The sequence below is a fragment of the Lycium barbarum genome, chromosome 11 (assembly GCF_019175385.1).
Source record: "Lycium barbarum isolate Lr01 chromosome 11, ASM1917538v2, whole genome shotgun sequence".
In the NCBI taxonomy this organism is placed as follows: Eukaryota; Viridiplantae; Streptophyta; class Magnoliopsida; order Solanales; family Solanaceae; genus Lycium; species Lycium barbarum.
Window position 1 is genome coordinate 116707552 of NC_083347.1, and position 15656 is coordinate 116723207.

Sequence of the window (15656 nt, forward strand, 5' to 3'; positions counted from 1 at the left end):
TGTAACATAGAAAGTGTGTCATCATAGACCATCTTCAAATTTAGCATATTGTAATTCAAGTTTTTATTACATTAGTTAAAGTAATGCAAGACATATGTGAGAAACTGTCAGATCAAAATTTGTAAGTCATTATTGAGTTAAACCTTTAAGGTTGTTAGCATTGAACCACTGATATTTTAAAGTTATGGTCCATACATACTATTTGTTGCAATTTTAGAGAATTTTTATACAAATTTATGTTCTATGATGGAAGTAGTAGGTTCTGATGAACCTTGTACGGGTATTTGCCTCTGGCTTTCATCTCGAACCAATAAATTCAAAATCCTAGCTCCGCCTCTATATACATCATCAATATTCATTCTTCTCCATTTTGGCCCATTTTTTTTTATAGATCAGATACCGAATTCAGCTACATTATAATAAATTCTCCCAGTAAAGCATTTAACAATGAGAAACAGAAAATAAGGTGAAAAAAAATAATTTATTCAGAATATTATAAAATCTATGAATGATCTCTGCAATTTCCCTCACTGGTTCTCTACTATATAGGAAATAACTAATGACGTCCTATTTTTATAATGCAAAATCTAATTTAGCTAGGAACTAAGAAAACATATTGTATATTATTCAGACTAAAAATTCTATTTAGACATGAATTAAATAAATATCAAATGCTCCCTCTGTCCCAACTTTCGTGTCTCGGTTTGATTGGATATGGAGTTTAAGAAATAAAGTCAAATTTTTAAATCTTGTGATCTTAAATTAAAGATGTGTGTGATTCTTTAATCTTGTGGTTTTAAACTTGTCAGGTGGAATGTTGAAATTGAAAAATTTACTAAATATAGACAGAAACGCTCTTTTTGAAACAAACAAGAAAGGAAAGTAAGTCACTTCAATTATTCTTCCAATATTGAAGGTAAAATTACTGCACTAACATATTAGAACATAATTGAAGTACCGGGAATACACCACATTTAAACACAAGTAGAATAAGCTAATTATATTATGAAACTCCACCAACATCAATCCTATTAAGGACAAAACAAAATCAATATAAACTACTCCATATACTTTTTTCTTTTTTCTTTTTCGGCCCTCTTTTTATTAATATAATCTGGATTAACATATGAATTCCACTCCTTACAATGAGACTATTGAAAACAACAAATTAATACATCTTACATATTCAAACAAACCACTTTTAAACACACGCAAGGAAGTCTACTAACATTAATCTTATTAAGGACAAAACAATATCAATAAAACCCACATTCTTTTTTTTATTTTTGCCCCTCCTTTCTTATTCATTAATTTCTGCATTAACATATGAATTCCGCTGCCTTCATAGCTTCGAATCTAGGTTCCTTAGCTTGGAACTTGAGACTTGCATACAATTTCATATAGTCCTCAAACATAAATTTGGGATACTTTAGAAATTTGTCTTTCTCTAATTTTTCTGCTTTCTCAATCAATTGTGGTGCTGGAAAAATAATAGCATCACTCCCTGGATTGTAAAATGATGCTATTGACATCCTGTTTCCATCTGTTTGAGCAATCACTCTGTGATCCACACTCTTGTATTTTCCATTTGTGATCACCTTCAACCAAAAAACAACTTGTTAGTGAACCATATAAACATTTTAGTAACCTTATATTAATGTAACACACACTACATTATGACAATAGAGCAAATATTTTAAATTCTATGCACTAAAAAGTATTTACCCAATCAGATTATTTGAAAGATCATTACTCCGTATAACTTATTTAATAAGCATTTTTTCGGTATTTATTTTATTATTTTATCAGACTGTATCATATTCTTAAACGAGCAACATGATCAAAAGAATAGCCTGCAAACAGGGTCATGTGTTAGTTTCCTAGACAAAAAATAGTCGTTGAATCAATAGTGAAATATGCGCTTACTCATGAATCTGTTATTCTCACTCAGACCAGGCTATCCACGAGAAAAATAAGGGTCTCAAATCAAAAAGGAATCATACAGGCTGTCCACTGGTTAGTTTGTAGTTTTTCTAGAGCTATTACTATTTTTGAATTTCCCTCCTGCTCCTTTCCACGACTATTTAAAATTTCTATCGAGCTTCCCAATCTAATTCTTGATTGATAACCTAAATGATAAGTAATTAACTTATTATAACATGTTAAATTATATTATAATGAAAATTTGTATTATACGCTTAGTACATAAAACTTAATCTTGAAACCAAATAAAATGAAGTATACCTCTAGTTGGTCACCAATGTTGACAACAATGGAATGGGGCATTGGTGGGACATCAACCCATTGACCATCTTTTAGGAGTTGTAGTCCACTAACTTTGTCATCTTGGAACAAAAGTACGATGCCACCTGCATCAGTGTGAGCCCTTAGGCCCTTTATGAGTTCTGGTTTTGGACAAGGTGGATAATTTGCAACCTTTGTACCAAATGTTGGACCTTTTGTACCATGAAAAGCGTTCTTTAAATAACCTTTTTCAAGTCCAAGGTTCTCACAAAGTAAATCCAAGAGTTGTTCTGCTAATTTCTCTAGTTTATTTGCAAATTCCTTCATCACCTTCCTGTTATATATGGCCAAAGTAAAATTTTGTCAAACAAGCAGAGTAGACTATACCAAACTAAAGTCTATGAATTATGAACAAGCAAAAGAAATGTATTCATTCTACTATACGAAATTGCTCAATTTCACTCATCCATTAATTCATACTCCTCTAGTAAGCAATCTTGTTTTTGCCCTTTATCCCTAGTGGTGCTCTAACGGAGGTTAAATTTAAAGTATAGCTAAATATAAGAAGGGAAATTTTGAACATTTCTTGAAAAATTGCCACGTGGAGTCCACCCTGTTCAGTTGTAGTTTTGTGAATTTTTGTGAATGATAAGGACAAATATAAGAAGATGTGCTAACAACAAAATTGAGCAATTTCGTACGGTAAAGAGGTAAATTTGGACCTTTCCTTTAACTTATTTACACCAACAATATAAAAACTTAGTATACTGTTAATATACATATTTTAACCTTTTATAGCAGGTAGTTTTCTTAGTTTTCAAGTTAACTGATCCCATACGGATGATTACCTGCAGTTATTAGGTGATCTGATAGTGTAAAAATCCGTTTACACTATCCATTTATAAAAATTAAACTCAAGAAAGGATGCAAGTTTGAAATGATAAATTCCAGTTAATGGAGCATAGTGATCTGTTCATGTCAAATAATTTGGCAATGAAATAGCAAGAGTACTGAGAAATAAAGAACAAAAATGGAAATATAAAGTGTTTTGACCTGTAATCATCTTGAAGATCAGGAACATCAGAGATGTTTGAAACAGGAAGGTGTTTCAAGTTGAAACTGCTTTCCCAGTCCAAATCATTGTTCTCAACCTCAACATCCTCAAGCCCTTTGCTTGCCACCATTTGCCTGAACCCTTTTTCCATACAATTGTTGTAATGTTCCTTTGTTAGCTTCTCCACAATGTCCATAAGCTCATGAGAGATCCCATGATTCACCACCTAAGATACATATGATCACAACACACAAAGATGAGTAGGGGTTGTTTCTTATTAAATGATATTTATGATAGAGAAAAAGGATTCAAGTTATATATACTTATTGAATAAAGTATTTTTGTATTATCATATTGCAATTTAATCGATTATAATAGGTTCTTATTCTATTTTTCAGGTTATTATACCAGGTTCGTATGAAAACTTGCCTATAGTTGTAGTATAATTTATTTAATCGAGTGAAAGATCTGTCAGAAAACGAAACCTTTCGAAGTCTGCTTATTTTGAAAAGTTTTTTGAAGAGCGCAGCATGTGTTTGGCTAATCGATTGAAAAACACACAATATTATATCAACAATTTGTGCTTGGCCAATGGTTGCAAAAATGTTACGGGGAAATAACTACTTTCTTCACCTTCTTTAAAAAAAAAAAAAACTTCCGATACTACTTAAGAGGAACTTTTTTTTTCCCAAAAAAATTGACCAAGCACCTCAATTTTCTAAAATAAGAACCAAGAAAAAAAAAACAAAGTGTTATTGACTCCTCAGAAGCTTGGACAAACAGACTACTTATTAAACTCGAGAGAAAATAATATATCATAGTAGAGTTTAACTTTTGTACACTCATAAATCATAATGTAAACAAGTTTTACATTATCAGATCACCTCAAGCTATTAATCGTCTTAACAAGTAAGATTAGTAATCTAGAATATACACTAAGTTAAAGTACATTGAAAGTGCTGATAAAGCTCCAAGGTTAATATATATAAGTTAAATCTGCAGTTCAATAATATTACCTCAAAGAAGCCCCAGTTCTCACAAGCATCCTTTATTTTCTCCATAATTGCAGCCCTTTTTTCAGTGTTAAGCATCTCCATGTCAACCACTGGGAAGGTCTCCATCTTTTTTGGTTATTTTTACTTCTCTTACTCTGGAATTATTTAATTTGCTAGGGAATTTAGTAGCTTGGGTGAAGAATGGAGAGGAAGAATATATTTGGAAGAGTATTTATAGGCGTGGGGAAACAGAAAAGGACAAATGACTGGGTGATATATTGGAAACATTTAAAATAATAAAAAATTTAAGATGTAGGAATAAAAAAGGTAAGTGGAAGTTAGTGGCAACAAAACTTATGGATTGTGTATGTGGGCACATCCTTGATGGACCCCTTCACTAAAAGCTTGTCGTTTAGCCATACGGCTTTACCTTTTTCTCTGAGATCCGCGTTTCATATTTATATTGGAATTCCAACTAATTTAAAGTTGCATTAAAAATTTCTTGCAAAAAATATCCGCAAGTAAATACATGCGAATTAAAAAGCCCATGTAATTTACTTAGGAAAATTTAAATTCACAAATAATAATTACTCATGAAAGTTTTTCCTTTGAATTTTTTTCGCAAAAAAATTCTCATGAAACTAGATTACCTGCGGATTTTCCTCTATAATCCTTAGGAATATCCCCATGTAATTTGTATTTTTCTAGTAGTGTCATAAGATTAAAGTTAGTTGCGTGTTTCTTTCATTCTTAATCAGAGATTTGAGATTTGAGTTCTAAATATGGTAAAAAATCTTATTAGATAGGAAGCGATTTCGTCTTAAATAGACTTTAAAAAATTGTGAAAGGGGGATTTTCTTGCGAATCTTATTGGAAAAATATCCCTAGGTAATTCTCCATGAATATTTTCAATTAAATTTGTAAGATTTTGTTTAAGCAAAAATAAAATTCTATTCTACAATATTTCCATGAATCCACATTATTAATATTAACTGCCTTAATTTTAAGCCTCTCAGAGGTTCGTCACACTATTTCCCAATGTAGTTGTTACAATTAAAGGAATCGTCAATATTTCCATTAACAATTACTCCCAGACAATTATTAGCTATTAACAAATGAATTGAAGATTCAACACGTGGAAGTAAAAAAAAAGGCACACAAAGTTGTACACCGTGTCCTCCGTTTAGCCTTATAACTTGTTCGGTGGTATCCACCATCATCATTTTCCTTATGATTTGTCCATTCATTTGGTGGTATCCACCATCATCATTTTCCTTATGATTTGTCCATTCATTTTTTTTGTTTTTTGTTTAAAATTCTATTCTTAAGGTATATTCTCAACAAATTTCATTTATATGTATTAAATAACACATTAAATTTTCTTTTATGTGAGAAATGCCTTAATTAAATATATTGTACCTTGTTAAGTAATTGCTAATGTTTTTTCCCAATTCTAAAATGAATATTGTAATAATATAATTAAGATGATGCTTGAAAATAGAATAAGAAGATTACTTGATACTTGAGTGATATTTATTTGTAAATGTAGTACTTAATAGATAGACTTAAGTAACATATTATAATTAAATTACATCATTTTAAATGCATATGAAAAATAACATATACAAAGTAGGAAATACATTTAATAATTAGTTGTATCATTTTAATAATAAATGCAACTCAATCTTTTATTTATTTTAAAAAAAAAAAAGTATACACAATTAAGTATATTTTCTAATGGTATTAGCTGAAAAAATGCCAGATGTGATCGTTTCTTAGCTTGTTATATCATTTTGTATCAATTATATAAAATTATTAGTTATAAAAAAAATATATGACAATTATCTGGTGATTGAATTACTCCCTTCTCCCCAATTAATGTGGCTAGGAATCATTTTATTAAGTGTAAAGTGAGAAGTTCAAAACTAAATAGTTTATAAAATATAGAAATGTGACATTCTTTTTTGGGACAGGCGAAAAATGAAAGTGTGCCACATAAAATGGGATAGAAAGATTAGCGTCGGATGTCCAAAAAATATTAATACCAACCATTCCATGCCTAATGACATGTAATATTCTATCCAAACAAATTTCACACATTGATTTTTATGTGGAATCAACATTTTGACTAAATTTACCTATAAGTAATCAATAAATATAAAATAGATAAAGTCTATATTGAAAGACATTATTTGAATATTAACTTTCATTATTTAAAGGTATATTATAATAATTTGCATGTGATCACTAATTTTTGTAACTTGTAAAAAATATATAATTCTTTATATTTTTAATATTTAATTTCTAGAAGTAAAATTCCCAAGTAATTCCCTAAGTTATAAAATCCTTAGTTAAAACCCCAAGAAATAATCCTTAGTAAATTCGCAGTAACAAAATCCCCAAGTAATTTATTAGGTAATAAAATTCTCAGGTTAATCCCCAAGAATTAATCCCTAGCTAAATTCGCAAAAACAAACTCCCCAAGTAATTCCCTAGGTGCTAAATGCCCCGGTAAATCCCCAAGAAACAATTTCCAGCTAAATTCGCAGCACAACAAAATCCCCAATTAATTTTCCAGATAATAAAATTCCTAGGTCAATCCCCAACTAAATCCGTAAGTACCATTATATGGGGATTTTCCTACAAGTTCACAAAGGAAATAATTTTTCTTGTATTTTAGTTGTTTACTTGTGGAATTACCTATAAAAATTATACTTTGGGATCATTTTTCCAAATAAATCCCAAGTAATAATTTGGCGCTAAATTTATTTGTGAATTTACTTGGGGAAATCGAATCTGAATGTAAATATTCTATAAATAGAAATTTAAAATTCTCACATGAAAATCCGCATGAATGACATGCGGAAACAATTTCCAGATAAAATTCCCATGTAATTTGAGTTTTAGTGGTGTGACTTCTTCTTTATTTATCTTTTTTTTTTTGTTTCATTTGCCGGTATTAGTTTTAGATCACGACTCATTCAGACGGACGATGAGAATTTCAATTTAAAAGTAAAAAGCTTCCTGTTACAGATGACTCTATTCTCAAGACTTAGACCTCTGATAAAAGACGACGAAATACTCTACCATACACCCCCTACGAGGAACATTCGTGGTATGGTTTCTTCTTATGCTTGATCTATCTTCACGTTTGGTGGGATTGGACCTAACTAGTGCTACGTACTTCAATCCTCTTTCCTTTTCTTTTCGTGAAATCTTTGACTGGTTGAGATAGTGCTACTCTTCTCCATGTGCACGCCATTTGTACTACTAATTACTAACGGTTAGGCTTACAAAATAAATTTACTTTATACGTGTTTTTGTTGAACCTAGAGGGATTGGTGTAAACATTATGGTTCATCCAAATTCAGTAATTTTAACTTAAATTATGTATATGTACTTAAAAAATCATTCAGTAATTAGTACGCAACAAAATTTCCAAATTAAATCGATTAAATCAAACGAATCGTTCTAAAATTTTGAGCTCGTGTTCGACCTATAAAATTTATATTCTGAATCTGCTCATGCACATAACACCATCCCAAACGATTGCGGCAACTTCTTCCCAGGCGACTATGCATGGCCAGCAACCTCAACAGCTCAACGCCGGTCATGTATGTCTTCATATTTTGACTGGAGATTTAAACAGATATATCTTAGTCTTTCTAATTACTATCGCTTGACCATTGATTGTTGCGTATTATTTCTAGTGCTTTTAGTTTCCACATTACAAGTGGCACCGGAAAGAAAGAAATATTGAAAAGTATCCTCTAAGAATTTATTTTGACAGAAATGTCACAAAGATAAAAATTAAAGGAGCGAATGCATGATGTGAACCAATCGACAATAGCATTCAAATATGAAAAAGTTATATAAAGAACGTGTTGACACAAAGACATCACCACCTAGCATGCACAATCAGCAGCAAACCATGTTAGGTTTGGAACTTTAACAACCAATGTCCCTTCTTTTTCAAATTTCAACATGCACGCAACTTCCTCAGCCATGCTAAAGATGATGACGAGATTATAATACAATGATAAAGTTATTTAATAAATATACTTTTATTGATAGATTTGAGATTACACTGGATATGTTGTTGTTTGTACTTTTATTGATAGACATTTGATATATCAAACTAAAATCGGGACAAAATATATATAACATAAAAAAAAATCATATATTTGGTTTAAACCGAATAATTTGGGGAAAATATATATAACCTAGTTTATCAACAAAGACTTTTTTTTTTTCACTCATTAATTAACCAAATATAGGTAAAATTTTCTGCAAAAAAACTTTTCAGAAAATAAATCATTTTGCGAAAAAATAGTTCTCAGACAGTGTTGTTGGTCAGATATATACACCAAACACAAGGGGCAGATGGCGCGCATGCGCGTAGGCGTGGTCTAGTAGGTTGGGCCAAACAGCATAAATGGGTTGTGCATTCGATGAAAAGTTAGGAATTAGAAAAGTCATAAATTTTAAATCTTGAATTTGTCTCCGGCACACACTTGTATTCAATCAAACTCATAGCAGGAAATTAGACAATTAAAGGAAATTGAGTCTAGTCAAATACGCATGCTACTACTGTTCTTATATTCTCATTTCTAAATTCTAATCAATGGTTTATTTTAAGTCAAAAGTCCCATTCCTTGTAGAATTCTACAATGGAGTACTATTTCTGTTAACAGGGATACAAACAAATTCATCGAAGAAGTGTCCACTTCATAATTGCAACATGCATGTTTGGGCAAATATCTTTTTCTATTACTTAATTCATTTTTTTACGTTTCTTTGACTTGGTTATTATACCTAGGTGTAACCTGTGGCTGTGATGCCAAAAGTACGTGATTATGGATGAGTTGAATAAACGGTTGTCTTGGAATTACACTCTTAATCTCTCACCCTTACAACAACCCTATTGTAAGCTACACACTATGACTAACTCTAGCCACACATTCAACAAAGTTTAACTACCTTTAGCCAAACCAATTAATACTCCTTGACTAATTCTAGCCAAGGGTACCACTCAATAACTACAAACCAAAGTACAACTACTGAGAATTCAGAACACCTACACAGCTTCTTTACAGAAGAGTAGGTTTATAAGATAAAGAATAAAAACACAGCTCAAAACAAACTAAGGGACAGTTGCATCTTCAGTTTTTGGGATCTGGTCTTTCGGTCTGTGATCAGCTTTGTTTTGAACACTTCGAGAATCTTGTGACGGCTGCACTTTTAGAGTGATTCTAGGTTTTCCAAGCAATTGCACAATATGTTGGAACATGTTGTATATATATTGGGGAGCATGTGGGTTAGATAAAGACCACTCATCCCGTGTTTGATTTAAAACATGGGCCGCAACACTGCTGTACAGTTGTGCAGTTGGCAATGCAGCTTTACAGATGTTGCTGCTGACTGTACAATGTCTAGAGAGAGCAGATCGCGAACCAGGTCTCTCTCTGTTTCTCCAATAGTTTGACAATCATCAAAACGTAGAATGCATTTTGTCTTATCAATTCCCCTTTTGATGATGAAAAACTTTGACACAATTGTTCCCCCTGAGAATAAAGTCCCACTTATTCCCCCAGTGACATAAAACAGTTTTAAGCGTTACTGCATAAACCAACTCCTTTAATTTGTGTCCTTCCCTTTTAATCACAGCATCGCTCAGTCTTCCTTCCCCCTTCTGGCATCATCGAAAAGAGACAAAGTTAATCGAGCAAAAAGAGGTTCAATAACATTAATTCAGAGCCACTGGGGAAATATGGCATGAACAGTTTATGAACAAGCAAGCGAGTAACAGTGCATAAGACAGAAGGACTCCCAAAATAACGGAGATGACAAGCAGGAATTAGCAATCAGATCAATAGTGTATGAGAAGTTACTTGTCATCGTGCCAAATCATACATTGAGAGAGAAAAAAATAGCATAGATGCTGATTTAAGGAGGAGGAAGAACCGGTGAGGGAGAGGAAAATGAAAACTGAGGAAGAAGGGTCGTCAGGAGTTTATCAAAACGTGCATTATTGGTGTGCTGATCTTGCAGCACCTGGTCGCAAAGGACAATGACCCTTTGCTTAAGTCTTTCATTTGCGACCATCAGACGCACGATTTTAGCATTGGCAGCCTCCAAGTCATAAGATGAACCAGACTCCTATGTCGTTTTAGATAGCTCGGCTTCCTTCGGAGCTCCAAGAAGCGAAGAGATGGTAGAGACTCCACCGACACCTCCAGGATTGAACACACGCTTCTTAGACCCCTTCGAATTTTCTATGCATTCTCTTTTGCGAGTTGAGAAGCACTTCTACTATCTGCTGGTGCATGGAGAAACCTGATTCCATTCGACTTCGACTTGTGCTTTTAGGGAGGAACGAGTTCTGGTGACTCATGACCTGATGACTTGTTGCCTGGAGGGTTTTGTTTTCTACGACTTTCCCTTTTGGATCATACTTTTCATAACATCAGAAATTGAAATGTCCTCATGCAGCGCCATATTCCTGTCCTTAGTTAAGTTATGTGTATACCCACGTGCTTTTGCATAGAGTGCAGAAGCCCCAGATTCATCTCGGGCCGAGAGAGCAGGTCCCTCTTTGGAGTCCCTTGTTAACTTTACAGACTCAGACTATAAATTACCAATAACACCCTCACTGTTTTCAGGACTTGCAAGGTTTGTGCAAGAACAACCCACATCGCAGCATTGTTGTGTGGGATATTGGATCCATTTGTTTTCCTTGTTGAAGTGCACCTATCTAGCTCTATGGACGATTCAACTATTTCTTTGTTTCTTTTAGAGGAAGGTAAATTTCCTTCAATAGCAGGAAGGACAGACCCATCTCTATTTACGGGGTGATTTATTTCAATTCTCACGGACTTACCTTCTGCGTATGGGAAACGCCTTCATGTGTAGTTTCCTGACCTTGTTTTTCAGTCTCTTTGGTCAGGTCAAGCTGGTCAGCTTGGTCAGAATTTGGCAAGAAGGCTACAAATTTTCTAGGAGATAGATTCTTGCGAGTTCGAGAAAGGCCAGAGATTTTGGATCTTGGGAAGGATGGTAGATTGTTGTTTGAGGAGTTTGAAGATCTGGTTACTGAGGCAGGGGATGCGAATTTGAAAGGGGACGAAGTAGAAACAGTTTTAGCTAAGGTAGACATTCTGAAAATGATAATACCAATACTTGATGATAAACTGGTTGAGGAGAAAGCAATGTCGAAGGAGAATCTAGAAAAATGGAGAAGTAGGAGTAAAGTAGGGTTGTGGACTTGAGTGAAAAGAGAGACGAGAAGAATCATAAATTTATGAAAAGGTAGTTGAGTGGAATTGGGTGGATCGATTAAGAGATGACATGGCACTATAACAGTTGTAAAATTTATACACGCATTGAAGGGATTACTAACCTGAGTCACAAAGAGTCGGTCCCTTGACTAGTTTATGACAGATTTAAGAGAGACTCTGGGTTGTGCACTGTCACAAAAGTTTGCGTTGGTTGAGACTGTCATGCGTGTATACCTGAAACAGTATAAGAGTGAGTTAGATGCCACCGAAAAACATTTATTGTATTGTAACTCTTCTCCTATCACAGCCAAAAAAAAAAAAATCAGTTTGGTTTGATCAAGCCCAACTCAAAACGGTTTCTTTCAAAATACTCCATGCTCAAGGCCTTTGTGAAGATATCAGCGACCTGGTCTTCTGTCTTGCAAAACTTCATGCATATTAGACCTTTTTCAACATTGTCTCTCAGGAAATGATGTCTAACATCAATGTGCTTGCTCGTTTGTAATGTACAGGATTTTTGGCCATGTTCAGTGCACTTGTATTATTACATAGCAGGGGTACACAATCGGTGAGAACACCCAAGTCCTCGAGTTGTTGCTTGATCCACAACAATTGAGTGCAGCAGGATGCCGCATCAACATATTCAGCTTCGACAGTGGAGAGAGCTACTCAGTTTTGTTAGTTTGTTCCCTAAGATATCAAACATGATCCCAAAAAATGTGTCATGCCAGATGTGCTCTTCCTATCTACTAAATAACCAACATAGTCAGCATATACATACCCAATCAATTCAAATCTGTCTCCTGAAGGATAATAAAGAACTAAGCCTGGAGTTCCCTTGAGATATCTTAAGATTCTTTTTGCAGCCTTCAGATGAGATTCTTTGGGACAAGATTGAAATCTCACACATAGCCCTACACTGAACACTATATCAGGCCTGCTAGCCGTCAAATATAATAGAGATCCTATGATTTTCCTATACATCGTCTCATTTACAGGAGCACCAGGTTCGTCCATATCAAGCCTAGTGACAGTAGGATGCAAGAAAATAAGGACAAGATAAAAAAGAAGACATAATTGATAACCAATTGGACAATAACTAGAAGAACTAGTCTTAGTTACCTTTGAAAAAGATCAAAGGAACCTATCTTATGTAACAATGCTCAAGAGAATAACAATTCCTTGCAAATTGAATGATCAAACCAGGGTTGTACAATTCGGAATCCACCAATCACAATAAGTCTCAACTAGAGAGAAAGGTTAAATATTCATATATTTCAAGATAGGTTCTCGTCTTCCCAAAGATGACTAGGGACTTGCACACTGGACTTCTTGTTTTCCCAAGAGGTGATTAGGAACTTGGACACTCTTTTCTCAAGGTGACCTTTAGTCTTCCTAAGAATTGACTTGGGAACTTGTGTCAATTAATGGTTTGACTATTCGTTTGCCTCTACACCCTTTCACACACCCCAAAATGATTTTTAACTTCTCCTAATGAGTGCATCCCCATTCTCCACGTTTTGGAGGGGTTCAATGGACCAACTCCTTGGGAATTAACTCTTGACTAGTCCTTTTGACTTCCAAAATAGCTTTCACACTCCCTAACACCTTGAAAGCTTAACTTATCACCAAAATTAGATCAAACAAAGGTTGTAAAGCTGAAATTATCAAGAACACACATGAACATTCACAAAATCTTTATGAACACTCAAGAACACAAGTATTCAAAACAATGTAAATGATATACCAAAACGACCATCTTGATGTCTAGTTTCCAAATATCACCACGGATCACCCAAGACACCTAAACTAATCGCATGATTGGAGACTTTAAAAAAATAGTTCTTAAACTTCTTCTTGAACTTATGAACTTCTTCTTGAACTTATGAACATCCAAGAACACAAATCTTCAAACACAAAAATAAGATTCACCAATAGATCAAGAACACCAAATACTCCAAGTAACACAAATTTCATCCAAAACAACAACGATCAAGAAGTTTAAACCCTAAGAAACACTAGGAAATTCGTCCAAAAACAGTTCTTTTTTTTAATTTATAAAGTTTGATATAAAACAAGGACTAGATTTGTAGGGACAAATCTAAGACCGGCTTCTAATACCAAATGATGCAAGAAAAAAAAGAAGAAAACAAAAAGATAGAAAAGAAGATACAATTGATAAACAGTTGGACAATAACTAGAAGAACTAGTCCTAGTTACCTTCCAAAAAGGATCAAAGGCACCTATCTTATGCAACAATCCTCAAGAAAATTAAAATTCCTTACAAATTGAATCATCAAACGGGGTGTTGACACCTAATTTTTGACCTCCCATAATTTAATTTAGTTGCTCACAATACTTGAACATTAAATGGGGAAATATATGTATTTTTTTTTAAGAAAAAATTAGGATGATTTTACAAATATTTACCCCATTTTAATTCAAGGAATTTTATTTGATTGAAGTGAATAATCATTTTCACCTCAAAGTTTTATTTCTACATACTCCATTTGTATGGGCAATTCTCAAATTAATTATAATTAATTTAATGATTAATTATGGTTATATTTGTAAACCGCTTACTATATGTTTAATTATGGCTACAATTGAAATAATCAATTAGTTAGTCAAATAAGGCCACAATTGAAAATAAGCAAAATTCATGTTTTAATTCAATTAAGGCCATGCTTATAAATTCAATATTTGTGAGAATCAGTTGTGCTTTTAAATTAATTGATTGTTTAGTTTTAATTAATTTTCTTAGTAAATCAGTCACTTTAAATTTTTACCTACTCATTAATTTGCGCGCGCGCGCGCACACACACACACACATATATATATATATATATATATATATATATATATATATATATATATGTGTGTGTGTGTGTGTGTGTGTGTGTGTGTGTGTGAAATTGGGTTGTGTTCTTTTTATGGACCGAGCCCAGGTCCAATGGCCATGACCCGACCCAAAGTCCGCACTTAAAGGGGTAAATTCCCCTTATCCTTTTCGTTTCATGGCAAAAGCCAAACGAACTCTTAAAGGGTTCGCCCCCACTTTGAGGAGTTAAACCCTAGCGCCACTCATTCTCTCTCCTCGTCACCTATGCCGAAAATGGTAAATTTGAGGGCCCGCGTGGTTGCTTTAGTTGTTGTGTGGTCAAGAATGGCAAGAGCATTAAATGCTCTACCATTTCTCACCTATTTTCACCACTACCCAACCCAAACACGGTGTAATCCTTTCCCTTTTCTTTGTTTTCTGCATTTTTGCAACGGTCATGCATTGCTTTCTCTTAATTAATTTTGTTGGCTTGTGAGTTTGAATCCGCGAATTTCATTGGTTCATGAAAAACCCAGAGGATCGACCAACTGAGGCTCAAATCTAGCCCTTTATTTGTTGTTTGCCACCAATCTACACCGCACGATGTTGATTGTGAGGAAACAAGTCCGAAAGTTTGACTTGTCTCGCATCGTTGTGATTAGGGTTTGGAAAATTTTGAGGGTTCTATATAAAGAACCCCAATTCATAGAAAAGGGGAGGAGGGCAATTGAAAATTATCACTTGCACGCTAAAAATTTCGAAATACCTAGGGTTTCTAGCTATTTGCTTAAAGCCTTTAATTTTTCGGATTATGTTTAATGTTTTTTTTTTTAAAATAGTTGTTGTGGCTAATTGTTGAGTTTTGAGGAGTAAAAATTCTTCCAAATCCTAATCTCTTCTAGGTTGCGCATCAAAAAGGTAATTTCCTATCTCTTTTATTTTTATCGCATTTTTTTCTGTTAATTATGCTTCACTAGTTTAGTGTTAATTTAAGATTAATGTAGTTAATTGTGTTCACTAAGCTGATTTTGTCTAGTTTCAATTAAGTAATTAGCTGAATGTTAATTTTGCCTAGTTAATGGTGTCTGCTAACTTAGTTACTAGCTATGTTAAGCTAAATAATATTTATGTGCTAATATTTTGATTTAGAGTAATTAGGGACTGTTTTAGATTGGTCTAAGTTCGTCGTTATATTGCTAGTTTTAAATTCTTTGTGTATGACTCAATCCTAGTCAGTGTTTATCTCAAATATATGAATTTATCTT

General features: G+C 33.5%; 1 protein-coding gene across 1 annotated transcript; it reads right to left on the reverse strand.

Moving 5' to 3' along the window:
- Positions 1-1048: 1048 nt before the first annotated feature.
- On the reverse strand, positions 1049-4502 carry LOC132616960 (1-aminocyclopropane-1-carboxylate oxidase-like). The gene is made up of 4 exons (XM_060331762.1): positions 4315-4502; positions 3298-3524; positions 2245-2578; positions 1049-1598 (listed from the first exon to the last, which is right to left on the reverse strand). Exons 1-4 carry the CDS (start codon positions 4417-4419, stop codon positions 1320-1322), a joined length of 945 nt encoding a protein of 314 aa, XP_060187745.1. The 5' UTR covers positions 4420-4502; the 3' UTR covers positions 1049-1319.
- Between the last annotated feature and the right edge of the window lie 11154 nt (positions 4503-15656).

Excerpts from the sequence above, each read along its gene's own strand:
- LOC132616960 (XM_060331762.1), bottom strand. The coding sequence starts at position 4,419 with ATGGAGACCTTCCCAGTGGTTGACATGGAGATGCTTAACACTGAAAAA. Across the intron at positions 3,525-4,314 it reads AGAACTGGGGCTTCTTTGAG|GTGGTGAATCATGGGATCTC; the intron begins GTAATATTATTG and ends TATGTATCTTAG. Across the intron at positions 2,579-3,297 it reads GATCTTCAAGATGATTACAG|GAAGGTGATGAAGGAATTTG; the intron begins GTCAAAACACTT and ends CATATATAACAG.